The sequence below is a fragment of the Numida meleagris genome, chromosome 4 (genome assembly GCF_002078875.1).
Source record: "Numida meleagris isolate 19003 breed g44 Domestic line chromosome 4, NumMel1.0, whole genome shotgun sequence".
Lineage (NCBI taxonomy): Eukaryota > Metazoa > Chordata > Aves > Galliformes > Numididae > Numida > Numida meleagris.
Genome location: NC_034412.1, coordinates 22,127,874 through 22,154,671, shown reverse-complemented (window position 1 = coordinate 22,154,671; position 26,798 = coordinate 22,127,874). Strand labels below are relative to the sequence as shown.

Sequence of the window (26,798 nt, the reverse complement as noted above, 5' to 3'; positions counted from 1 at the left end):
AGCGGCTGTAGCGGTGCCCTCGGAGCTGCCCGAGCGCGGGGCGGCCCCTCCGCGGTGGTCGGGCCGGGGTCGCGCGGACGAAGCCCCGCAGTGCCCTCGGAGGGGCGCGGGGAGAAGCCGCTCCGCACCGCGCGTTCTCACGGGCGTTGATGACTGGCTGCGATCGCCAGGTCCCCCCGGCGGCGGGGCTCGCTTCGTGGCAGAGGCGGGATCCTGCGGGAGGGGAAAGCGCTCGTGGTGCGTGCAGGTACGGCAGTGAAACCGATTGGCATCATTCGGGCTGCTTTGGCGCATCAGCGATACTTCACTCTGCAAGCTCCCGCCGCAGCTTGCTCTTTGCACTCCTTGTTCAGCGCAAGAGGAAGCTCAGCCACGAACAAACCTGCTGTGTGTTTCCCTGATGCAGTGCAGCCATCGGGCTCACCCATCATGCTAACCCACTGAGCTGACCCAGCATGCTAACTCACCGCACTGAACCATCTCATTGACTCATCAGGCTGACCCACCACTCTGACCCATTGCACTAACCCATTGAGCTGACCCACTGTGTTAACCCATTGCAGCAACCCACCGCACTGACCCATCATGCTGATCTATTGGGCTGGCCCACCATGCTGACTCATCATCATGCTGATCCATTGGGCTGACCCACCACTCAGTCCCATCAGACTAACTCATCACACTAACCCACTGAGCTGACCCATTGCACTAACCCATCGCACCAACCCACCACACTGACCTATTGGGCTGACCCACTGCACTGACCCATTGGGCTGATCCACCAAGCTGATCCATTACACTGACTCACAACGCTGACCCATCACACGACCCATTGGGCTGACCTGTCACCTTGACCCACTGTGCTGACCTATTGCACTGTCCCACCAAACTGATTCATTGGGCTGACCCACCATGCTGACCCACTACACTGACCCATCATGCTGTCCCATTGGGCTGACCCACCATGCTTACTGGACATCTAGCAGAAGGCAAACACCCTGATCCCATTCTTGGGACTTTTATGAGAGACTTCCCAGGGCCAAAAGAAAGATAAAGGTGGATATCTGTAATTATGAAAAAACAAATCTACATGAAGGTTTGAAGGACAGCGTGGCAGCCCACTCTCCAGAACATTCCCCGTGTCCCCAGGTCTTTGCATGGATTCCAGCTGGAGCTCTACAAGCTCAAAATGAGTCAGTGCTGCATGGGGCTCCCCAGATGGACCTGGAGCACACGGGGGAGGCAGAAGGATGGGGGCTGCACAGTGTGATGCACTCCCACTGAAAAATTGCAGGCACCACTGCAGAGCTTTGTCCCTGATCCAGCAAGATATTTAAACATGCTTATCTTGAATAATGGAAGTAAAGCTCTTCCATAAAGGCTCAGTGTTCTCTTTATGCCCTTAAGTATCTTGCTGCCTGGGGGATTTAGTCCTGCAGCCCCCGGCCTTTCGCACTGTTTGGGAAGTGCAGGAGCTGGGCTGGGTGCTGGGCTGGGTGTAGGGCCAGCTGTAGGGCTGGCTGCAGGGCTGGCTACACACTGCAGGGCTTGGCTGGGGGGACGAGGCAGAACCATGTGAGGACAGCGTGCAGCAGGGAGAGGCTGTGCCAGAACGGGCTGCAAGGCGTAGTTGGGGAGGTCAAAGCTGCTGCATAAAGTGAGGAGGAACCCAAGCTTGCATTCGAGGAAAAGGGAAAGGAAGGGGAGATGGGAGAACCATGTCCTTGAGCCACTTTTTCCTGAGGCATGAACAGCTCCCAGTGCTGCCTGACATCGCTATGGTAATGGCTGAGACAGAAACAGCCACATCTTCAGCTTTCCTCCTCCTCACTCCCATGTGCAGGTTCTACCCTCCAGCTCCCACCCCCTTGCTTCCTTTCCTGCTCCTGTCCTGCCTCTCACCCGGCAGGATCCCACAGCTCATTGCCCTGCTGGCAGGGACCCCAGGCTGCACGCATGGCTTTGTGTCCGAAGGGGGAAAAGGTGAGAAATGTTCAGTGGTGCTACTGAATTCTCACTGCTGTGCCAGCTGTCAGCAGAAGAGTGCAGAGGAGGAAGAAAGGCCAGCTTGCGTAGCTACCCCTGCTCTGCTAACTGAGCCGCCTTCTCTGTTACTTAAATGAGGAATGGAACCATAATGCGATGGCTCAGACCGCCACTGGTGACTAATCATGCGAAGTAAACCATGCCATAAAGATGAGGCACTGAAATGCCAACTGTGGTGGAGGAGTGCTAGTAGTGCCAGAGGCTCATCTGCAGGCAGGAGGGCAGGCCAGTGTGGGGTGAGGGGTTTCACAGAATGCTGTCACCCTGCATCGCCTAGAATGGCAAGAGTCGTCCTGATGCTGCTGCTCAGAGCACCCTGAATGTGCGACCAGGAGCTCCTTGCAGAAAGGCTGCACTCCCAGGGCACTGCTCAGCCCAGAGCACCTCCTGCAGAGGTGCTGACTTCATCTTCTAGCAATAGTTCGGTTGGTTTTCTGGTCTGTCCCTAGGTGAGGTACACCCTGGGGCTGTACTCCACAACTACGAATCAGCCAAGGGGCAGCACTGTGAGGCTGGAACTGTGCTAAGGAATCAAGCGTAAGCCAGGCAGTGAGCCAGGAATAAAAGAGAAGTCAGGGCGGCCTGTCAGCCCAGTGCATCTCTGGGCTTTTTGAGCTTCAGGCCTCTAGGCTCCGTTCTTCTATTCCCAGTTTAGAGAAGCTCAGCATTGTGAGCAGTGGCTAATCTGCCTTCTGGGTTTGCAACCACTCTGAGCAGAGGCAACCGGTGAATATGTTGTGTTTTATGGGCTCTTTTGTCTTGACCATCTTGTTTCAGGCAAGAGTATCGCCCTTGGACTGGAGCAAAACCATCCAAGCCTGTAAAGACAAAGCAAAGCTTCATTATCCCAGATGACCGTTTTGTTCAGGAGACAAGTTACAAGGCAGACTATAAGGTAATTAACACATTTTTTATCCCAAAATCAGTGTGGGTAGAGCCTAAAGCTCGCATTGGGAACGTCTCATCTGTTACCAGAGTGGGGCGTGCAGAATGAAGCCATGCCCTGCTGCCAGGTGCCCACCCCTCACTTCCAGAGTGACAGGCTGCAGGCAGCCAGCACGCAGCCTGAGACCGAGGTGTGCTGCAGAGCGCCTGCACAAAGCAAATCTTTGCCTTGGAGAACACGAGGAAGAAATGATTAATCAGCAGATGGCAAAGTATCCTCCTCCACAGAGGACTGCACACATTGGGTATGTGCAGCAATATCCACTAAAAGTGGGACGCTTACCTCAGGCAAAACAGCACATTTACAAACCTCACCAGCACTTCCACTGTGCTCTGAGCAGTGTGGGCTGCCAGCAGCAGCAAGACCGGGGGGCGGCTAACCCTCACACCTGTGCTCCTTAGCACAACAGATGCATCCCCAGAGGAGTGGAAAACACAGACCAGCGCAACGCAACAAACAGATCAATGGCTTTTTCCCCATGACCTCGTCCTTTTGGCTGGATGATGCCATCAGAATCTTCAGCAACCGGCAAAGCTTTCATGCTTTATGGGCAGATGCCTCCAGTCCTGGGCTGAGTGCACAGCTATGACTGGTCCTGTTTCAAATCCTTTGAGTTCTAAAGGAGACATGGAGCACCTGACTGTCCTTCATACTTAGTACAACAGGTGCATATTAGGCAAAATTTTGACCCCAGAGACGTGAGAGTTTTGATCACTTCCATTATCTCTGCACATAGCATAACATTGCTCAGGTTGGAAAGGACCTTCAAGATCATCAAGTCCAACCGCAACCTAACCATACTGCTCTAACAACCCACTGCTAAATCATGTCCCTGAGCACCACATCCAAACGGTTTTTAAACACATTCAGGGATGGTGACTCAACCACCTCCCTGGGGAGCCTGTTCCAGTGCTTAACAACCCCTTCTGTAAAGAAGTTCTTCCTGATATCCAACCTAAACCTCCCCTGGCGCAACTTGAGGCCATTTCCCTGCTCTCACTGCAATCACCTTTCAAGTATTTGAAGAGAGCAATAGGGTCTCCCCTCAGTCTCCTCTTCCCCAGACTAAACAGCCCCAGTTCCTTTAGTCTCTCCTTGTAGGGCATATTCTCCAAGCCCTTCAACAGCCTTGTTGCCCTTCTTTGGACCTGCTCCAGCACCTCAATGTCCTTTCTGTACTGAGGCGCCCAAAACTGAGCACAGTCCTCGAGGTGGGGCCTCACCAATGCTGAGTACAGGGGCAGGATGACTTCCATAGTCCTGCTCACCACACCATTCCTGATCCAAGCCAGGATGCCATTGGCCTTCTTGGCCACCTGGGCACACTGCTGGCTCATATTCATCCGACTGTCCACCAGCACACCAAGGTCCCTTTCCGTCAGGCAGCTTTCCAGCCACTCCTCCCCATGCCTGTAGGGTTGCCTGGGGTTGTTGTGACCAAAGTGCAGGACCCGACACTTGGCCCTGTTGAAACTCATATGGTTTACCTTGGCCCATCAATGCAGTCTATCCAGGTCCCTCTGTAGTGCCTTTCTACCCTCTGGCAGATCAACACTCCCTCCCAACTTGGTGTCATCTGCAAACTTACTGAGGGTGCACTCAATCCCCTCATCAAGATCACTGATAAAGATGTTGAATAGAAGAGGCCCCAGCACCGAGCCCTGGGGGACACCGCTTATGACATCTTCCAGAGCTGAGGCGCTTATACCCCATGAGTGTCCTTGCAGATCCATAGCTGGCACAGCCGGTGTTCAGTACAGCTCTCCTTTGGGAGCCCCAGGTCTGCACGCTCATGGCAGCACATGGCTGGTGGCTGCTGGAAGTGATGCAGTGGGGCATGGAGAGCCCTGGTGGCCTTCTCCTGAGGGCTGGGGCCAGACGTACTGCTCAGCTCCCTGCCTCACATCCCACACCGGTCCCACAGTGGCATGGCATGGTGCTTTTCTGTGGGAATTTGTGGAGTGGGAGCAGAGGTTGGCAGGAGGCTCAGGGCCCCCAAGCTCTGTGGACACTGCATGTTGTGTTGCACTAATGCTGCTCTCCCCTCATGTCAGCAGATCCCAGAAGTGAAGACCAGGTTCTCCCCCAATCCTTCTGCTGTTTTCCAGGCACCGTCGCGGATCCTCAACGTGTGACACTGGGCCTTCCTCGCACCATTGCAGCGGTGCTTCCAGCTGGATGTGTCACTATGCAATTGTCATGAGGAGCTAGGATCAGAGAACCAGTGTTACCAGAAGCAGCTCTGGTGACTGGGGATGAGCACGCTTTTTCTGTTAACGCACAGACTGTAAAGCACTCCATTCAGAGCCAGCACTGCACGCGGCAAGGGGTGACCTAGTTCCGTAGGGAGTGGGTTCCTCGCTGTGCCAGGCGGCATCACGCTGGGAGGCTGGCTGGGCAGCAGAGCCAGCAAGGCAGGCAGCAGCCCTCTGCTTTGCTACATACGGCAGGAGGGAAAGGTCACAAACGGGACCAAGAACTAAAACCAAACCCCCAAAAGCAGCACAGGGGAGGGAGCACCTGCCTTACTTCTCTGCTTGTAGAGCGGCCTCCTGCACACACTTCACCACGAGAGCCCAGCACAGGAGAGGGCTGCTCCAAACCTGCAGTGTTGCTGTAGCAGCTAGCAGCTTCTCAGGGCTGTGCTGGAGGGGCTGTGTGTGCAGGGGAGCACGCACCGCCCTTCCGAGGGTGTAGAATACTTGTGGGTTGGATGTAAATATTGCACCCGGATTTTACCTAAAGCAATTTGTGATCCTTTAAGGAGGAGGATGTGCTTCTACTTTTAATAACTGTTAACTCGTTGCATATGCAAGGTGGAAAGTATTGCCTTGAAATACCTAAGTTACTGCCTGCCTATCGGTGATGTTAACGTTAGCGCTAGGAGCAACCAGAAGTGAATGTTACTTAGAAACTCTTCTTAAAGAAAAATGTAACATAGAATGTAAGACATCCCTTGTTGCTAAGATAGACCATTTTCAGTGTCATTACTCTGAAGCTGATTTTTATAGGTTGGTGAGGACTTCAGCTTTTGCTGAGATACGTGTGTTTTAAGAAACCATCCTTTTTAGCCGCTGTTCATCCAGACCACCATGGGTTTACAGTTTCTATCTCAAAAACTTATGCAATATAACGAGTCTGCTCCTTATTGCCTGTTTCTACCAATTGTTTTGGAGAAAAAAAATGCAAAACTTTCACTTTCTACATTCAAAAGATACAAATGTGTTGGCTAAAATGAAGGGCAGCATCTCACACCGAATAATCAGATAGGTATTAATCTGTAACCACACAGGCTCACGCTGGGGATTCTCTCTTCACCTTCCCCCAGCTGAAGCCAGTGGCAGATTTAATGAGCTCTGGGGATTCTGCAAACATGCAGCCAGTGCTGATAATTCCGATAAGAAGAGCATTGGAAGCGTCAGCATGTGGATGCACAGGATTCATCTAGAAAGCATCTTCTCACTGTGTTAGGTGAGAATATGATGTTCCTGGCAGCAGCGCAGCTTTGGGCTGGGGGGTGCAGTGTGTCGGCCCCTCACCCTTGTTTTTGGGCCCCCAGGAAGTACAGTAACAGCAGTGCTTGTCAAAACCATTTTTCAGGAGACTCATTTCTCAAGAAATGCACCCAACGCATTTGAACTCTGCTAAAGGTTTTGCATGGCATGTGTTTCTAAGGAAAAATGAATCTGCTCGATTAATCTCTTTGTAATGTTTTTAACTGTTTTGTTCAATTTTGGTTCGTTTCAATCCTGGATTTTATTACCGGAAAAAAAAAAGACGCATTGCCTATCCTGTCTGCCTTGTTAATTCACTCAATTTCTACAAACATCAACTTGGTTGTAAACAAACAGAATATAATGAGCTTGTATTTTATCAAAGGTACTGGATTTAATTTAATAAATTGAGATGTATTTTGGCTACTGGCTCTTTCCCAATGCCCCTTTACACTGTAATACATGAGTGCTCAGCCTCGGCAGGATGGCAGGGCCCTGTGTCCCCCTGCCTGCAGTGTTGCCAGCTGCCAGTGCTTCTATGTCCTGTTCCATTTCAAAGCCTGTCTGAGCCCAGATAGAGGGCAGCCAACCCAGGTGCTCGGAGGACAGCAGATCTACAAAGATTCTGTGGGGACACCTTCCAGCACTGCTCTCATGCTGGCGCTTGCCTTCCCAGCTGCTCTGGGTTCACATTCACATCCAGCAGTTTTACAGCTGTGAATCACATGGGAGGCAGTGGTTGGTTACCTGATGCATGGAGAGACATCCTTTAAAAGGAAAGTTTTAAACGTGGAGCTCTGTAACTTACTACCTCCAGCATGACATGGAACATGCTTTCTGGTTTCACAATGCTGAGTGGGCACAGCTGCTGTGAGGCCAGAACTCCCACACATCTGTGTGCTGGGGTGAAGCTCTGTGACATATCCTGTGCCTCAGAACAACTCTCATCGCTTGAGCTTGGAAAGGTCACAGGTGGCACACTAATGATTGGTCTCTTTGTAACGTGGAACAGCTTAGGTTGGAGGACTTTAAAGATCATCCAGTTCCAACCCCACTGCCTCCCCCAGCTCAGGCTGCCCAGGGCCCCATCCAGCTTGGCCCTGAGTTCCTCCAGGCACCCACAGCTCTGGGCAGCAGTGCCAGCAGCACCTCACCTCCTCTTCCTAACACCTAACCTAAATTTCCCCTCTTCTAGTTTAAAGCCATTCCCCCTCGTCCTGTCACTATCAGCCTGTGAAAAAAGTCAGTTCCTCTCCTGGTTATAAGCTCCTTTTAAGTACTGGAAGGTTGCAATGAGGTCTCCCCAGAGCCTTCTCTTCTCCCAGCTGAAGAAGCACAGCTCCCTCAGCCTTTCCTCATAGGAGAAGTGCTCCAGCCCTCAGAGCATCTTCATGGCTCTCCACTGGTTCCACTCCACACCTCCCGTTAAAAACTGTGCATTTCACTTCACCTTGCATGAATTTCGTAGGGGATGAAGCTGCAAGTTTCCTACCTCTGCCTTATTCATACTGACTTCCCCTGTTCTGGCCCTCAGTACCATATAATGCCAAGGGACAGCCCGGTTTATGACAGAAGGCTGCAGCTGTTCAGACCAGAGCTGTGCTCTCAGGGCAGTCAGCACAGTGCAGGCTGCTTGCATCACTAGGGCTGCGTGCACAGACCCTTTGTGTGCAAAGGACTTCATCTCCTCAAGCAGATGGCCCAGTACCTCCTGGACATGCATTTCAGCTCAGCCCCATGTTTCCAGGCCCTTACTAATGGGGAAGGAGCAGAGCAGGATACAGATATGTCCAAGGATCAGAGCCAGTGGGCAGCTGTTGGCAGAGGCCTTTCTTGCCAGAAGGGATGGCTGATAAGGCATGGGTAAAGCAGGACAAGCGAGTGTCAGTGGGAAGAGCTCACCACCATCACCATGTTTCCACCACCTCCACATTGCTGCCCTTTTGCTGCAGATATGAACACAAGGGCAGGGCGTTACAAAACCCCTCCTTCTGGGGACTTGAAGCAACTTACTTGGAGTAACTTACTGACAGGTAACAGTCAGACAAATCAATCACAGTTAACAAAAGAATTTATTGTAAACATAGGTATCTTACACAATTATACAGTATAATACAGATAACATGAAGAATTCAAACACTCAGCATTACAAAGGGGCAATGTTTGTAGAGAGGTCTCTCACTTGTGCCCCCCCCGCCCCGAGCTATTTGCACAGGCACTTCTTTCTGATGAGATCCTCCTCCCACCACTTTTCAAAGGACATACTGCAAACATTACCTACATCTGAAGGACTACAGCAAATGTGTTATTTTCTAAGAGATTTCATTTCTCTTCAGCAAACGCTATCTATTATTAATGCAGCAGAATAGCCTGTGGTTGCTCTGAAACATCTCAGCAGCTCTCTGCTGCAGCTCTCCACCACAGGGCTGCCCCACGCCTCCTGCGCTGATACCCTGTTCTTTGCAGAACAGCAGGACATGGGTGAGGATGCCATGATTTGCAAACAGATGCCCACACTGAAGCTTCTCAAGAGCTGTGCTGGGCACACTGAAATCCCAGAGTGAAGCCCATAGGAGTCAGGGGCTGGGAACACATGTGTCATTGCAGCAGACCCTAGTACGACTGCATTTGTCCAAAAGGCTGCTCCTACACAACCCATCACAGCAATAGTGACAGATAGCTAACAATCGCCTTTTTGTAGAAGTTGTACCCAAGGATGCTGGGCACAAGGATTTGGAGCTCGCAACAGCCTATGAACAGCAAGGGGCCAGGAGCTCCAGCTCCCTGCACTTCTCCCTACACAGCTCAGACATAATCACAACTGCTCAGCCCCTTCACACTGATCCCTGCTAAAAACCAACATCAGGGCTAAGCTGTGCACTTCCCACACTGGGCTCACCCCAGCAAGCCAGGATAGTCTTTTGAATCCAGAGCATCCAAAAATAGCATTTTCAGGGGAACCTAAATCCTTCTCTGAATGCTCTTTGGATTTCATCCACCCGTTTCCTAGATTCAAGGACCAGGCTCTGCCACTTGTATTCAAGCAGACTATAATGCCCCATCAGCTCTCACAAACTAGGAGGGGCCTGTCTGCAGACCCCGGCTTCATTCAGGATGGAGAAAACATGCAGCCTCTCATCTGAGGTACACAGTACCTTCTGCAGATCAAGAACTGCACCCAGCTTGTCAGCTCTCCTCAACAGCCTGAGACCACTAACTAAACCACCTTCCACGGTTCCTGCACACAGCTGGCATTACCACAGCCCATTTTCTAGCCCCAAAAAAGCACCAAAAGGTAACATTTTGAAGATTTGTGTTCCTACTCCAGGCCAGGAAAGGTAACTGCAATTACATGTTTATAAAAGGCTTTGTGTTGTCAAAGCACGGCACCAACAAGAGTGAGAGGCCTCAGTACATCCCTGTGAGGTAGGTATCCTTCTCCCCATGCTCAGAGATGGGGAAACTGAGGCACAGAGTGATTAAATAAAAGGCCATGCAGCAGATCAGTGACCCAGCTGAGATCAGTGCACTGGAGGCTCAGGCTGCTTGACCCATGCTCCACCCACCTGACAACGCTGCCTCATGCACCTGAGAGCACAACCGCCCCACAGGAGTCCCATGGACTCACAATGGTTTACTCACACTACGAGCAAGCGCCCATGGACTGGACAGAGGGGCAGTGGATGAGGGCAGTCCAGGCGTTGTCATCAAAGCGTTCTTGAGAAAGGTGTCATGAGCTAGCACAAGTAGCAGAACTTCCTTGCAATCAGGCCATCAGAGGAGGTCCCCACAAGCAACAAACCTCTGATTTTTTTGACCTCATCAGGCTTCTGTGAATTTGGCAGGAGTTCAGTCAAAGTCCCACTTGAGAATCCAAGCTGTTAGTGAATGCTGTCAGAACAACAAGGCTAGGCTGGTCACATGCCCTCCAAAACTCACGGCAGCCTGGGGAGGCATTTGCTGGGCAAAGGTTTCAGCCAGTCCAAGCCTGCAGACACTCAATACTGTCCCATACTCTTCACCTTTCTCATGCAGAAGTAGCCATACCAATCTTACCAAGCCTGACCATGGTTTATTCATATTGATTGAGCATGTGCCAGTCCACCCTCCTCTCCAAGGTGACTGAGAACGGTGAGATGTCACACCTCCTCTGAAGAGGCTAGGTGTTACCTGGTTAGGTTGCACTTAGTGAATAAGCAGACAACAAGCCCACCCAGCTGTGTTCCCAGTCACGCATACAGTGCTCAAGGAGGACTGGCAGAACTTGGTGGAACCATCAGCCTTCCGCTCCTCCACGTGCAACTCGAATGACCCACCTTTAAAAGCTGACCTGCAGTTCTCTCATATTCCTAGTGACAGAGCAACTGTTCTGCCCACTGCATGGGGAAACCAGCTGGCATGTAGTATGCATCAAAAAGCATAATTTCTTTTGCAAAAAAAAAAAAAAAAAAAGTTCAATCTCATCAATACAGCTCTTGTCAGAGGGCCCAGAACTGTGGAGCCTCTCACAGCTAGCAACTTGATGCAAACTGACAATGTTTGTTCAGCCACTGAACATACACTTACCAAGTAAACATTGACATCTAACAACTTGATTTGGAACAGAGCATCATTTTGTTGCATTAAGGTGCATCTTTAATTGGAGGTAACAAGCTACTAGCCTGATGCTATAAATGTATACAACAGTATCCAACTGGATTTGTCATCCAATAGCCTTTCCCATAGCATCTTCTCTGGTCTGTTTCATTGTTCCTCATTTAGTATCTTCATGTGTTTGTTTGTGAGGAAGTCAAGAAACGGAATACTACAGATGGCTTTGTGAATATTCATCACTGTGATCTCTCTTGGAGCCCTGGAGGGAATGCGACACAATGCTTTTGTAACACAAAGACATATACATAAAGCAGCAACTCACTAAATTTACTACCAGGGAGGGGGGAAAAAAAAAGATAAGAAACAGGATTAAAAAGCAGGCGCTAGACAAACACAAAAAAGAGGCATTAAAATGTCACAGCATGGAAGAACCACTCCCAAATGGATGTGGGAAACATCCTGGGCATTGGCACAGCAAAATGAAATGCCAATTTACATTATATATATTAATATATTTATACATTGTATATAGGTAATATTTAAACTGTTTTCCCATGGACCTAATTCTTCCAATTTCATGCAAAAAATGAATCAAATGCAATCCAGTGGTTACCATAAAAATCACTCAGTAGCTGAGCCATGAAAGAGTGTATCCATGAAATACACTCCAGTGTTTTTAACCAAGAGCAAGAGTATCTGAGTTGTTGAAGTCCTAGCAGGCCATGGGAAAGCTGTTTACTCAGTAACCTCAACTGGATAAGAAACGATCCGTCCACTATGGCTCTGCTAAAATCTGCCTCTAAGCATGGCAACACCAGAGAATCTTGCCTCAGTTTTTAACATCTACTCCCTTGCCACTATGGAACCTGATGACACCCATCACCCTACTAAGGCCTGCATCTTCCCAGAATGTAGCTCATGCACACACACACACTCCCATAGCATGGAAATCCGTTGCTCGTGTGGTCTGAGCCATACAAAATCTGACCCAATTCCTCAAGTAGCTCAGTGTTTTGTGCTGGCGCAAGCAGCCCAAGCACTGTACCTGTTGTGAGGAGCTGTCTGGTATGCCACTGCCAGTGCTTGCCGCAGAATGTCACTCATTAGCTGTTCAGTGGCCTGTGACAAAAGGCAACATTAGGTGACAGCATTAGGCAAAGAAGAAAGCAACATGCTTTTCGCTAGAGCATCAGTATAATCAAACTCAGGAAGTTTCACTCAGGAAAGCTGGTATAACTTAACAGTTATACTGGAGCGATCTGATGGTTAAAACTGTGTCTAAAACCAGATATATGAATATCTGACTTCAACTGTACTAGCAGACAATGTGAGTAGAAGTGTGCATACATATACATAACATAACCTGGAATCAGTTAGCTTTTGTAAAACCCATCTGCTGATAAACAACAGTCTGCATAAACAACATCAAAAGTCATCTTAGGCTTGAAATACAACAGAGTACTGCTAAAAATAATCTGTGTTAGCCTTCAGCTCAACTCTGAGAACGCCAACTCCAGAGACTGTTTCTTCCCAAAACTTTGCACAGAATGTTTTTCTAAAATTGAGTATGACAGGCTTCTCATACAAGGGAGAATTGCTGCCGATTTCAGGCATTCAGCAGTCTCCAGTAGAGGCAACACAAGCAAAAACCAACTCAACAGTATTTAGGAAAAAACAGCTAATCCTCTTATCAAGTCTTAAAGAACTCTGGCAGATATTCTCCCTTACAATTCTGAAAGGTAGGACAAATAAGGTGGTACTTTAAAGAGGAGCCAGTATCTTACTGGAAGTCAGAATCTGCAAATCACTATCTTGTGTCCAAGCCAATAGATCAGTTAGGAATCTGGAAACACATACACAGAAATACACGATTCTCTTTGTCCAGCTATATATCTTTCTATACACGCACACACTCTGACATCAGACTCTGCATCTCCTCTGTGTATTACCTTGGACAGTCCATCTTTTTTTGCTATACTGCTGGGTTAACACAGTTGTAGAAAATTTCATTGTGAAGTAACTTCTTACCTTTAAAATCATATCTTCTACTACTGACGCATAAACATTCCTTTGTACCTCAGCAGGCTGAAAGGAAATCCCTATCTATAAGATAGGAAAGGAGAAAAAAAAGAGCACATCAAGTAACACAACTCACGCTACAGAACAGATGACAATGATATAACAGAAACAATCTATGACAAAGGGCATTTAAAGCACAAGCAAGCGGGCTCTGTAAAGCTTTCCACCAGTATCATCTCTTTTTTTTTTTTTTTTTTTTTAAAGTCTGGAGAAAGTGAAGCTTGACCAGGAGAGCAGCCTGCAAAAATGCCTCTCAAACACACAAAAAAAAAAACTAAAGCAGACTTTTTCCACACAGAAAACCAATTTTACTGGGTACCTTTGGATTGCAAATAAAAGTTCCATTTTAAAACTGTACATATATTCAGCCCATGTATTCATAAGCTTCCCCACACCTAACTATGACAATTATAACAGCTCCAAACAGTACTCCTGGCAAAATAAATAGTTGTGCATCAGAAGAGTTTCACCACTGAGCCTCACTGCCCAGCTTAGCTCCCATCATGCCCACACCCTTGTCACCTCTTTGGCAAGACGCTGGGTATGCTGCTAACCAAGGCTTCGTCCCTTGGTATCTGCATTTGAGGTGGAGAGTTTTCTTTTCCACCACAACTGCAGCAAGGAAACTCTCCCTGTCTCCCAGTGGAGAGCTCTCCTTCCTACATGCTGAGTAAACCCCCTCCCCTCTTTGCCTCCTGCAGTGAGAGAAGCCCACCTTCTTTTGCGACAATTTGAATGAGGGAAGGGAGGAGGAAAACCAAGCTGCAGAGAAGTTTGCTGTGATCTTTACTGCACCCTTTTCCAGGAGCAGAAGAGGTCCAAGCCAAAACATTTCACAAGATGGACCAGGAGGTATTTAGTGCTAGTGCACCTCTTCCCTCATTACCTCTTCCTTGCAGGCTCCCAGGCCAGCTTTCCCAGTGCTATGCCCTGCAACATGGCTACTCTGAAGTGACCTCCCAGCTGGCATGCTTTGCTTCTGCCAGCACTGGCCAGCAGAGTGTTGCAAACCAGACGGTCAGATTTAACCAGGCCATTTACAAAGCCTTGATAAAGCATCCAGAGGGCCCTAGAGATGAATGAAAGCTAACTAAATAAGGCCGTGACTAGCTGAGTAGCAGTTCCTTATTAGCTTTAGGATTCATTTATTACCTTCTCTGCTGTGTCCCTCACAAACTCTGATGCAGGCAAGGAAGTCAAATAGAACTTCACCTCCTCTTGTTTCTCCTCCTGTTCTTTTTTAATGTTTATTTTTAAGGTCTCACTAAAGTTGAGAACATCTACTTCCTCTTCATGCTCAGGTTCTTGTTTCAGAAACTGCTGCAGTTCCTCTAGTTTTTGGCACAGATCCTCACCACTGCTGTAAGATGAAGGGTATTCTGAAAAAGAAGCAATCAATTAGACAAATGTGTGGAATAATGGAAAGCTGCTTACAACAGATGCACACCCAAAATATGATAAGAAATTATGGTAATTGAGAGTTATTTTTGTAATTCCTACCAGACATATGGATGAACAAAAAGCAAACCGTCATTGAGAATTTTCTCATTATGCCCTCATTACACTCTCGGTGTTCACTCTCATCTGCCCCTACACCACTCAAGAAGGCTGCACTTCAAACAAGACAGCCTCCTGAACATTCTCGAAGAAGCTTTTTGACAGCTGTCCAGACAGTTTGATGCTCTTCCACCTGCTCAGAGAACTGGACTTGCACTGTGTAGGCACCACATAACACTTCATCCACTTCTACGTTGTGACAAGTACAGTCATACATATATATTTTTGTTTGAAGATAACTTAGAAGACAGATTCTCAATGGAATTACAGAAGGGTAACCTCTTCTCCACAGATTCAGCATGAGCCAGGAAAACCACTCACAAAAAGCTAACCAGTGAACAGATATGTTTCTTCAAAGACCAACACAGATGTAGTTATTTAGACAAACAGATTAAAAGGTGCATTTCCACCTTCAGCTATCACCATGCAGGACCACACTTAACACAGAATACTCAGATCCACACACTTCCATGAAATACAGGGATTTCTGCAACGATCGGGAGATAAGAATACTCAGCTTTGGTAAAGGGATTACCTGCAGGTGAAACAAGGACGCTTCACTGAGAAGACTGGCTGAAACAAAAGATGTATGTTTAACACATACTACAACGGACTGTTAAGATCCCAGAGCTATATCTGGCAGACTGTACAGGCTGTAGTTGCACCACGTGAAGCTTCACACAGGCCAATTCACCTCACTTCTGGAGTTAAACTAACCCCCACTGACCTTCACACTGCTGTTGCTAGACAGTCTTTTGTACCTGAAGCTTATACACAGTTTGCACAGCAAGCCTTTGAACAGAGGCCACACTTACCAATAATTAGTATGTGTGCCAAGTACAAATGATTACACTGCAGGTCTGGAATCATCTCTCAACATTTACCTACACATTGGGCCTCCAAGGGCACCTAAAGCACAACAAAACACAACAGAGGCTCTACAGAACATAAGGCTTGGTAGACACAAGGGACAGTTTCACTTATATGCTTACTTGACATTATAACCTCCATCTTCTGTTATTCCAGAGTGAATTAAGTAAAAAAAATAAAATCCCCAAAACTACAAAACAAAAACAACAACAAAAAGTCAAACCCAAAGTAAGAAATCCCTTCTCCTGAAAAGGCAGCATATAGGTGAGCTCGCCCATTCTTTAGCCAATTTAACCAACAGTACCTTTGGCAAAAAAGGAGTCCTCTGTACCTGCACACTCACCTGGCTCACTGTCTATCTGTGTCAGCACATCTTCAATGGAGTCCTCATCATTCTGCAAGGTCTCAGGGTCAGGCGGAGTGTAGCCATGGCATCGACACCACTGCACCACATGCTTTGTCTTCAGGGGTGTAATGCTGTGAAACCTGGGGTGCTTCTCTATGATTTCCTGCAGGATCTTTCTCACCGTCATTGCTCGTTGCCACTGTGACAAACCAAAGGGAAAAACTTACCACACTAGCTGAAACGTTTATGGCTGGATTATGACCTCAAACAATAATCCAGATTTTCAGAAGGAATATGACTTTCTCAAAAGTCAAGATGACAAGGAAAAACCAAAAACAAATGCAGGAGACTGTCCTAATCTTTGCCAGTTCTGGGCAGGTCATTGAAACTCTCTCTCATCCAACCAAAACCAAGGAAGAGTGACATACATTTATGGGGGCACAGACATACTTGCCTTGACTTTAACTGTCTCTTTTCCTAAATAACATCTTAAGATGCATAATGAAAGCAATCCACTAGAACAAACAATGCTTCTCAAAATGTTGGTTTAACTTTGTTCACTTATGTTGGCAACAGCAGATGGTCTTATCAGTTTTACCACCTTCCTCTTAAAAGTCCACAGCAAAAGGATAAAACTACTACTTAACAGGAGGAAACATAACCAGAATACAGAAGGATCCAGTTTAACTATTTATCACTGTTGAACTCACAATCTGTGACAAAGCATTTCAGTACTAGTACTCTCAAATCCCATTCTGTGGAAAGCAGACACAATCCCACAAAAAGATGGACAAATTACATTGTGGAAAATTCCCATGATCACAAAGGAATGATAAGAATAAAGTAGCAACACAATAAGTTGAAAAAACTCAGATTTTTAAAATGTTTCAGAAACATCTAACTTAGAATTAACTGAAAGATGACCTTCAGAATCCCTTCTGCCTGAGGAAGGCTCTGAACAACAAACTGGATCACTACCTGGATAGAAATCAGTAAGGAGAGCATCCATTTGAAGTGCAACAGACTGCTTCAGAAAACAAGCACAGCCACCAATACGGAAGGTTCTGTAATTCAGAAATCCCTCTCATGTCACTAATGACTGCTTACAAAACAACAGAGAAGAGGATTACCTCGGCTGCCCTCCTCTTCCCAATATTCCAGCTGTAATACTGTTCCACTGAACTGGCACAATAAGAGCTTACATCTTCGCCTAGAAAACACAAAGCCAGAAACAGTATTAGATTTTAGGAAGTTCAGTAAGTTCTAGTTTTGATGTTGTTTAGTGACAGAGAGAAATGTGTTTCTGCTTTCAGAACCAAGGACTAGCTTACAAATGCTGCGCTCTCTGAGAACTGCACAGATGTGTGCAGCACACATGGTTCTCTGGATGCAGAAACAACATAATTCTTGGTCAGGATACACAGACATCTGTAGCTACAGGCTGGTTAAGCTTCTTTTCCACTCCCCCCAAACTATAACGATACAGACCTGTAAGTCTCTCTTATTGGTCAGACTCTATTCCATAGGAAAATACACAGATATCTCTTTGCCAACAATTTACAATAAACATGAAACATCGAAAATGTTTCCTGGCAAAATAAAAGTATGGGGTTCAAATCACCTGTAATGAAAGCTACACTGCACTGCCTGCTTCTGCTTTGCTGACTGCACTCATTTCAAGAGGGTCTGCACTACCAGGTGTCCAGGAACACTGTTCAAAGTGCATGAGTTACCAGGAAAGAAGATGCTTTTCAGTTATGTACACGAGGAAGAGGTATGCAATTATAAACATTAAACAGCTACCTTTAAGCTACCACCTTTTGTTAAAACAACAAAAAAAAAAACCAACCAAAAAGACATTAATTCTAGTGTTGAATTTTGAGCTGTTGCCATGTTTGAAAGTATTTCTGAAACCCTAGCATAAAAAAAACCCTGAAAATAAAAAGCAAAGCCCTCTGATTCACTGCTTACTTTTTTCAGCAATTAACGGAACCTTCTTCACTATGGCTGTTAAAAGCTGCTGGGTGTTCTCCAAGTATTCTATGCTGCAAGAGATAAAGAGAATCACAATGAAGAATACTGTTGGAAGTAATGAAACATATACAAAAAGTTCCAAAATCACTGCAAGTCCCGGGTCCCAAGACATTCAACAGTACTAACATGAGGGTGAACTTATGTTTGAAGAAGGAATTTCGAGCAGCCCTTCCTCTTGCTTAAGCATCCACACCTGCAGCTTTATTTGTCAAGCTGAAGAAATTTAAGACAGGCTTTTTTGGGGCAGGCTTGGAAGAAATCCCTGCATCATTTCGCAAGGTGCAACATTATTTTGAGGGATAAGCGGCAGCTATTAGTACAAGCTGTCCCAGAAGGAATATGGGATAGTGCATGGGATGCTGCTTTGTACTTTGTTGCTGTTTGTCAGTTGATATCTCTTACAGGTTGCGCTCAGGGACTCATGTGATGTCATTCAGTACTTCTGCTAAAACATTAGAACTTGCTAATGGAAGTTCAGATAAATTTTCCTTACTCTGTTATACCATACATAGCTGCCCAGAGCTGTATTTTCCATCAGTATTTTACACATAATCTGTATTTATAACTAAGGTAACTTCCAGTGTCTAGTGACAGAGAGGGTGGTGAGGTGCTGGAATAGGCTGGCCCATCCCTGGAGGCTCCAGGCCAGGCTGGATGGAGCCCTGGGCCATTTGACCTAGTGGTTGGCAGCCCTGTCCACGGCAGGGGGGTTGGAACTTGATGATCTTTGAGGTCTCTTCCAACGCAAGCCATTCTATGACTCTGTGACCTGAGACCTACTCTTTTAAGTCACTCTACACATACCCTCCATCAGGGTACTGTACAGGGATGTATCAAGACAACACCACTTTTCAGAACACAGAGACAGGGAAGTAAGCCATTTGATTCAAGAGCAGAAGAGACATCCTGTATGTTAGGAGGAATATCCAGAGAAAATTTTGCAAACTGAGTTCTGGTGAAAGACTACTCAGAAGTACTCCCAAGAGAATCACAAATACGGCACTGGATTTCAGTGGAAAAAATACTCCAATTATATTTATCATCTAATTCCAATTCTGAACCAAGGCAGCTGTCATACCAGGTAATTACAAAGGTATACGAGCTTATCAAGACTAAAGAGGCAACAAGAGAGACAGTTCTACTTATTTCAGTTGCTCCCTTGTTAACCTGCATTTCACCAGGCACAGTCTGACCTCAGTACGAGCACAGAACAGCAATAGGAATTGTATAAGCAGTGGATGATGAAAGAGGTTTTAGCAGCTTGAGATTTAGCAAGCCCCAAAAGAACAACAAATCTTTAATTACATTTTTCTCTTTCCAGAAGCCCTGAATGCAAATCCATTAACAAAGAAAGTATTTCAGTTCCGTCTGAAACAAATGCCAGCCAACAGGATCAGTACCAGTAAAAAAGCACACGTGACAGAAGATTTCATGTCTGTGTCAAACTTTTAACAATGCTGCATGAATTCCTAGAGACACCTCCATCTCCCCTGGAATTTCAAAAATCAGAAATCCGTACAGACAAACAATTACTTGATAACGTAGTTCCCAAGTTCTGAATTCTCTTCTGTTTTCACTGCTGCTTGCCCTTCTTGAGTACCCACAGAAGTGCAGTTTTGTCCTGTTGAATCAGGCTCCATCTTAACTTCAAAGAAACAGAACATGTTTCAAAAGACAAAAGCACCCATCAGCTTGATAAACAACACATTGAGTGAGACTCCAATAATACTAGATGTCTTACACATTAAGTCACTTCACTTAATTTGTTGTTTGCATTCTACTTAATACACATGAACAAACTCAACCTTGAGAAGAATACACACCCCTCAGCTGTACTGAGGGAAAACCACTATAGCACGACCAGCTCCCCCTCCAAATCCCAACATTTTCATATCTCATCCCTTTCAGAATACATGAACGTGCACAATCAGTTGTTGATGTTTTGCACATGACCGCCTGATCAAAACTGAACTGCTTATAAATGTATGCCAGCCTTTTGGTAAGCAAATAGCTGGAGAGAAATCGACTAATGGTTTTAACAAGAAGCAGCACTTCGAAGTGGCACCAGTAGACTTTCTCACATCTATAACAGAACTCAGGAGAAGCAGGAGAGAGATGTTCAGCTCAGAACAGCCAGGCAGTCCGGTATTCATCTGGGATGGGACAGATACATAACAGTTGTGCAAGAATTGGACTGTCAGCTCTGGCCAATGCATGATCCTGGGATGTTCTGCACATGAGTGGATGCGACCGTCCACTCAGCCTAACGCACTTGCACAAGGCAGAAATAGCACTTAATCTCCAGCAAGTTTGACCACAGTCACTATTCTGAGTACAGCAGCAACTGTGATAAGATACCTGTTTGTGCAATGATGGATTGAAACAGTGAATGTTTACTGCACTCACAAAACATCTTTCCTCCCTGTACTTGCCTTCCCTTTGGGTTTTGCCAAGGAGGAAGTAACTGTTAATTTCCCAATCCCTAGAGGACATTTTACACTTCATTTAAACTCTGCTAACAACAAAAATACAGGAAACCACAGTCACAGGGTCTGCTTTCAGAGTCAGGTCACCCACACAAAGCAGCAATGAACATTCCTACTATCTAACTGAGAAACTCCATGTTACCTTTAGTGATGGATGCCACAGAGGGACTTGAGACAACTGTACTTGCTGATGTGACCACTGTCACAGCTGAAACTTTGCTAGTAGAAAGTGACTGTATCACTGGAGAGGAACAGGAAGAAGTTAGGACAATAAAGGAGAAAAAAAGCTTTGACAAATAACCATATTCAGAATCAGCAAACTCTTTGCAGTGCAAATTTTAGGGATGAGTTTCCTTGCTACATTTTCTTCTATCTGTAACTTCAGACCACTTTGGCCAACAGTAACTAACCAAGAGCTACTCTGTGTCAAAGGGGATTTTCAAACACCATCTGTCATCCTCCTCTGCCCTTTACCTTTGTTCATAGGCATGAGTATTGTCTGAACACCTCCAGAAGCTGTGTTTACACCGAGCTGTTTAAGCTGGCTGGGAACTGTCAGAACAGCCTGCTGTGGACTAGACTGATTTGAGTGGATTTTTAGCAACCCTGCAAGAAGAATGGAAGATAACATGTTAAATAAAACACACCATTTTGTTTATCTCCAGTTAATTCTCCCCCTTTCTGCCTGAACTAGGATGGCACTCTCTTAATAAGCCACAGTTCAGTGAACTGTCTCACAAATTCCTACTGACATGGATGACTACTGAAGTGCTGGGTTGCCTTATGTGCTCCACAGCACTGATATTTGTGAAGTCAGTTTCCTCATTACTGAAGTAATCTTAAGCAAACGTTGACATAACGCAAACTTTGCACTGAGCCTGCTTTGTTCAGAGCTGAACACTCTTACCAGAGCAAGACAAAATTAGAGCATGACTTGCAGCTCTCCTCTCCTTTCCCTGTGCTCAAGTGTTTGGTAAGCCAGTGACTGACAGCTCTGCTGTACTCAGCCCCTTGCTGTGGTTTGCCAGTGCCACACACACGTCTGTAGTTCAGCTTGGCAGCAAGTGCTGCAGTTAGCGGAGCACAACCAACCATACTTTCATGAAACAATGAACCCAAGCTTGTGCAGAGAGCCTGATGAAGAACATGCTTCAACTGAGTGTCCTGTGTCTTTCTGTTATGGGCAATGAATACATCCGTAAGGATGTCTGATCAAGCTATGAAGCATATCAAGAGGAGGAGTGAATTAAAGCACTGATTTTAGCCAGGGCTAAAAGAACAAGCAGGGCATTCTGGTATCACCAGCACTACCAACAGCAGCATCCCATCACCTTGGTGGGAACCAGCATGGCTCCAGGCTGTGGCACAGGGCAAGAAGTGAAGAGCACTCACCTCTTGTTCCCTAGCTCTCTCCTCCACCCTAATATTGTGTATGGGCCAAAATCCATTACTTCCACTAGTAAACTAGCTATTTTCCATATAATTTTATCTAATGTCCAGTCACCAGGCATGCAAGGGTTGGTGAAGATGTCCCTCGGTTTTGAAAGATACACAGACTTTGAACACTGGGCAAGAAGGCTAATCTAGTACTACCAATTAATTTTCAAACACTGCAGTCCATCCTAAGACTCATTTAAATACAAGCCTATGTTTTTAGAATGAAATACATAATGCTATGCATTTTGGCAAAACCTTTTCTTCTGCCTCTGGCAGAACAGAATCTAGATGACACACTCTTATACCTCTATGGCAGCCTCAATCTGAAAGCTATTTAGAACGGCAGACTTCCCACAAAAAGCCTTTCGACTTTGTTTGGAAAAAGGAAAACGTTCAACTGCTTGTTGCAGAATTACAACTTCTGTTACTCATTATTTCCAAGCTTTGGAAAAAACAGAGCGATGAAGAAAGGATGAGTGTGGAAGTCTGTGTACAAAGGAAATGAGAAGAGCTGCTTTAAAGACACTCACATAGTAAGCGATGTGAAGGGTCTCTCCCTTTTTTTGTATTTGTACTCTTGCCCCTCAGTAAGAAGCAACTTCAAAGGAACATAACACTCCAGGAGGTAAATTAGAAGTTCAAATAAAATTTTACGATTTGAGCATCATTCATGCTCAAATTAAACCTGCTATATTTGCTCTGCATAATGCAGAAGATACTGCAAGACAACAGAACTAAAAGAAAACAACCCTCTACATAGAGGCAGTCCATCTTTATTGCCCCATCTTTATTAATTTGAAACATTCCAGTTCAAATCTACCTCATTGGACTCAACTGATTTTTGACTTTAAAAAAGTCACTTCCCCTTTTAATCAAAATCTCTCTCCTTTCCAAGACAAACAGAGCGGATGCAAAGCCTCAGAGCCAAATTCTGCTTAAGCAGCTCCTTCAGCTTCAGTGGAGGTTCACTTTCACAACCTGAATCAAGTCTGTAGCATCTCTGATACCTTGATAGCTTCAGCTATATTCTTGAACAAACAGAATACATCTTCTACAGAGGATTTGGAATGAAAGCTAAAATTCATCTCCAGTACTAATGGGCATCTTGCACTGCTATTTGCATCAGATGCAGTCAATGCACTGTATTAGGACACCAACTCTTTGGCTAAGCCAAGAGTTATCCTACTAAGATATAGTTTAGAAAGCATGACTCTACTTTCACCCATTCACAAATGCAGATGACTCTACATTCTTCTTTTTACATTGAAGACACCTGAAGAACTTGTACTCGATTCTAACTTTATAAAGGCAAGGCACAAATGGAGTTTAATACCTGATACTGCAGCTTTTCCAGTTACAGGTGTTGGTGTAGTCACCAGAGAAGCAACACTTACAACAGTAGAAGTAGCAGCCTTGCTCGCTACTGGTGAAGCAGACTGGGTCTGGTTTATACAGACTTGGTGTTGTTGTCCAGATGTCTTTGATGTAGGAGCTCCAGAAGACGATGAACTGGAACCTGCATTATCTATCTGCTGCATAAGAAAGACAGCAGTAATAATTCTTCTCATTTCACAGATGATTCAACAATAAGCAAAAAGAAGGAATATCTAGAACAGCAAAGGTAAAAGTCTTCATCATTAAGAAACAAATTCACAAGCACCTATCCAAAAGACCATATACAATGATGGTATGTGTAGAATAGAAACAAATAACATGATGTTGTGTACCCAGGAACTGCTACCACAACTGCATTGATGGTAGCCAGCTCTCTTAACTCCAGCAAGCAGGCAAGCCTCCAGATGAGAAATCTGGCCCAGGAATATTTCCCTGCTGCTCAAAAGTCCAGATGTACCAGGAGAGAAATTGAGCCAAACTGTTAATGCAGGTGTCTCCACTGACTCATACAAGAAGTCACTTTTTTTTTTTTTTGCAACATTACTCACCATGCAAATCCTCTGTATACTTGCATTCATTGAAAGAATTCCAACAGGAGTAAAACTGATCTTTCTGAGATAGTCTGCCCTTTATGCACTGCCATCATTTTTGCCATTTATTAGCAAGTAGAACACCTTGACTTCACAGAGACTACAGCTCTTCTGCTCGTCAGTTAAATAAACTAATCTGAATGAATACAATTGACAGTGGGAGGGAGTATTATTATTTTGGTTAGACACACGTGAGGCCTTTCCATATCTCCTCATCTGCTCACCAGAGCTGGAAAGGCTCTTGGACACTCAGAACTCAGTCCTCAAGCAGATCTTAGTGTCCTGGCTGCTCTCTGACTCAGGCAGGGACAAGCGGGCCAATCAGTGTAGTAACAACAGTTACTACCAGGCAGGGGAGAGGAGCCTGAGATTAAAGAGGGTGGATGGAAATTTTACAGCTGTCAGCGAAGCTGCAGAGATTAAGAAAAGCAAGTAGCATTTAAAGCAAATTTCAGCCTTTTCAGCAATATAAGCTGACATCACCAACATAACCCTGATAGATGCCAGGGTTCAGCTCTCTAGGGCAGCACGGTCTCAACCTGCAGCTTGGTTAATCTTTGCTCCTCCAATACGAAAAGCAGGAAGGCTGGGAAACCCTTCCTGTGAACTACACTTTCCTCTTTGCTGCCTCTTCCTCACCTCATGAACTCCACCTCCCCTCCAGGTGGGCAACCTGCATCAACTGGATAGACAGTTGTATCCCCACTCACTCTAGGAACACATTTTACTTTCAACCTCACTCCACAGCAGAGCATTTCCTTCCTGGACTGCGCTGTTATGACTACCCAGGGCAGAGAGGAGTGACACCCCATGAATGCAGTCAGAACCAAAAGGACAGTGAATCTTGGCCACTGCGAAATGTGTTCACGACAGACTGGGTTCTAAGAACTGTGGGAAGTCTGATCTCAGAGGAACGGCCTACAGTCTAATTACTGCTGGCTTTCACTGCCCTACTGGAGGCAAATCGTGCATTTTACATTCTCCTGTAGATTTTTGTGCTAGTGGCAGATATGGTGTTTAAAGGGTCAAAGATCTGTATTATTGCAAAAAGTGCTTCAGATAAAAGTCTTTCTTGCCTACCAGAATTTTAACAGCATTAAAAGCAAGACAGAGCAAGTTTTAAGTTTCCCTTCTTCCTTCGCAGATATTTTAGGCAGAACAGCAAGCAGGTGAAAAGCAACAGAGTTTCCGCATACTGCACTGGAACACAATTATAAGGCAGATCAACCAACAATGCTGGAAAGAAGAACACCCATAAATTAAAAGAGGTGCAGATACTGTACTACAGCACATTGGCAATGCTGTTTCTCACCTGGGCCACCCCATTTGTAGGAAGGGCCACAGCAGGAGCAGCGGCTGTGGTGATAACACCGCCCGATACTCTCAGCACTGTGGTACCAGGTTTGGAGAGCTGGGATGAGGCAGACACTGATTTCAGAGACCCGTCCGATATCTTCATCAGTGATGTCTGTCCACTGGGTGTAGCCTTTGAAAAGAAGTTCAGCACAAGGTAAATGGTTGCAGTACTGTTTCTGTTGGGTTTTGTTTGTTTTTTAAACAAATGGGTTTTATATTACTGGAAAAAATATATATTCTTATACTTTTCTGTGACAAGAATAACAACAAAATTACTTCTTCAGATTCAACTTTACCAAACTGTTGACTTAAAAACAAAAATGCAGCTCCTGCTTTTGAATTTTGGATGGTCAACTTCAGGCACTCCTGGTGAGTTTGAGTACTTTTTAAAATAAGGGCCTTTGAGGGATCTCTAGATGACCAATGTCAAAAATACCTAAGAGATTACGCAGAGGACCCATTTCTAGATTCAAGTTGTTCAGCACATTTTTGCACCTGCCCATATTCACTCTAATACTGTATCATTATGAAATCCTAGGGCATGTTTACAAGCTATAAATCTAAGCTCATATACAACCCACTTTGAGAACACCAATAAAGCTCGCAAAGCATGGTCCAATACCTTCATATACAAGTACACCTTCATATGCTTTAGTACCACAGACACCATCATAATTGAACAGAGAAAAAACAAAAGACTACAAAAGGTAAAGCTCTCATATTGTACAATTGTGATTTCTATACTTCAGCCAACAAAATGTCGACTGGCAAGAAAAACACACCATTGGGAAGTTACCTGTGTAAATAAAGCAGTTTTCTGTCCAGTTATCACTTTTAATGCTTGTCCTTGTGTTGAAGATGCTCCGACTCCTACATTGCCCTGAACAACTGATGCTGGTGTGAGCTGCTTCCCAGAACTCTGGGGAGAAGGCTGACCAACCAGAAAGGTGCCCTGCTCCAGAAATAAGTCACAAGTCAGCACTTAGAAACCACAGTTAAGAGTCAATACAGGATAAGTTAGGAGTGTCAATTACAGCTACAAGCCTGTAGCTGTAACAGAACAGCAACATCTGCAAGTGCTCTTTGATGCAAAAATACTACTTGGAGCAGTGGGTTCTTGACATTCTTTCTCTACTGAATCATCACAAATACTTGCAATTAAAGAAGAAAAAAACTGAAGTCCTGATATCTTTGCTGAACCCATTGAGAGATCCGAAAGAGAATCTCCACCTCCAAAGACAGGATGCACTCCAGTGCCACAAAACATTTTTTCCTTCTAAAATAATAATTATAATGGATGATTCTGCTCCCAGACCTGGGCAAAGCCTTCCTGGTGCAGAAGGCTTTCTGATGCAAAGGGGAAGGGTGAAAAAGCTATCCTCAGAGGCAACCACTACAATTTAACACACTTCATGCTCTTCAGGTTTATTCTTTGTGACAAATGCTGCCTAACCTGTAAGATCAGAGAGACTACTGCTGGGTTAGGCAAAAGGCAGAAATCAAAACAGTAAATACATTTCAAAATGTATTTACTCCTGCCTTAGGCGCTATACATTCAGAGCTCAGCAT

The 26,798-nt window shown here is 45.6% G+C and overlaps 2 protein-coding genes across 7 annotated transcripts in view; one reads left to right on the top strand and one right to left on the bottom strand.

The window, feature by feature from the left end:
- The window catches only part of MAP6D1 (MAP6 domain containing 1), an 8,012-nt gene extending 1,104 nt beyond the window's left edge, over positions 1–6,908 (top strand). Inside the window, exons 2-4 of the mRNA XM_021393824.1 lie at positions 12–247; positions 2,824–2,941; positions 5,047–6,908. Of these exons, the coding sequence (XP_021249499.1) occupies positions 12–247; positions 2,824–2,941; positions 5,047–5,127 (435 nt within the window). The 3' untranslated portion in view covers positions 5,128–6,908. The remainder of the gene's footprint in view (positions 1–11; positions 248–2,823; positions 2,942–5,046) is intronic.
- Positions 8,540–26,798, bottom strand: part of YEATS2 (YEATS domain containing 2) — a 45,581-nt gene continuing 27,322 nt past the window's right edge. Inside the window, exons 18-30 of one of the 6 annotated variants that reach the window (XM_021396803.1) lie at positions 26,026–26,181; positions 25,186–25,359; positions 23,222–23,417; positions 20,926–21,057; positions 20,594–20,692; positions 19,499–19,610; positions 17,903–17,976; positions 17,062–17,141; positions 15,929–16,130; positions 14,311–14,537; positions 13,108–13,182; positions 12,125–12,198; positions 8,540–11,338 (exon numbers count right to left, since the gene is read on the bottom strand). In XM_021396803.1, the coding sequence (XP_021252478.1) occupies positions 11,230–11,338; positions 12,125–12,198; positions 13,108–13,182; positions 14,311–14,537; positions 15,929–16,130; positions 17,062–17,141; positions 17,903–17,976; positions 19,499–19,610; positions 20,594–20,692; positions 20,926–21,057; positions 23,222–23,417; positions 25,186–25,359; positions 26,026–26,181 (1,710 nt within the window). In that variant the 3' untranslated portion in view covers positions 8,540–11,229. Of the gene's footprint in view, positions 11,339–12,124; positions 12,199–13,107; positions 13,183–14,310; positions 14,538–15,928; positions 16,131–17,061; positions 17,142–17,902; positions 17,977–19,270; positions 19,456–19,484; positions 19,611–20,593; positions 20,693–20,925; positions 21,058–23,221; positions 23,421–25,185; positions 25,360–26,025; positions 26,182–26,798 lie in introns of those variants that run through there. The other 5 variants (XM_021396802.1, XR_002438655.1, XR_002438654.1 and 2 more) reach the window with 5 other exon arrangements.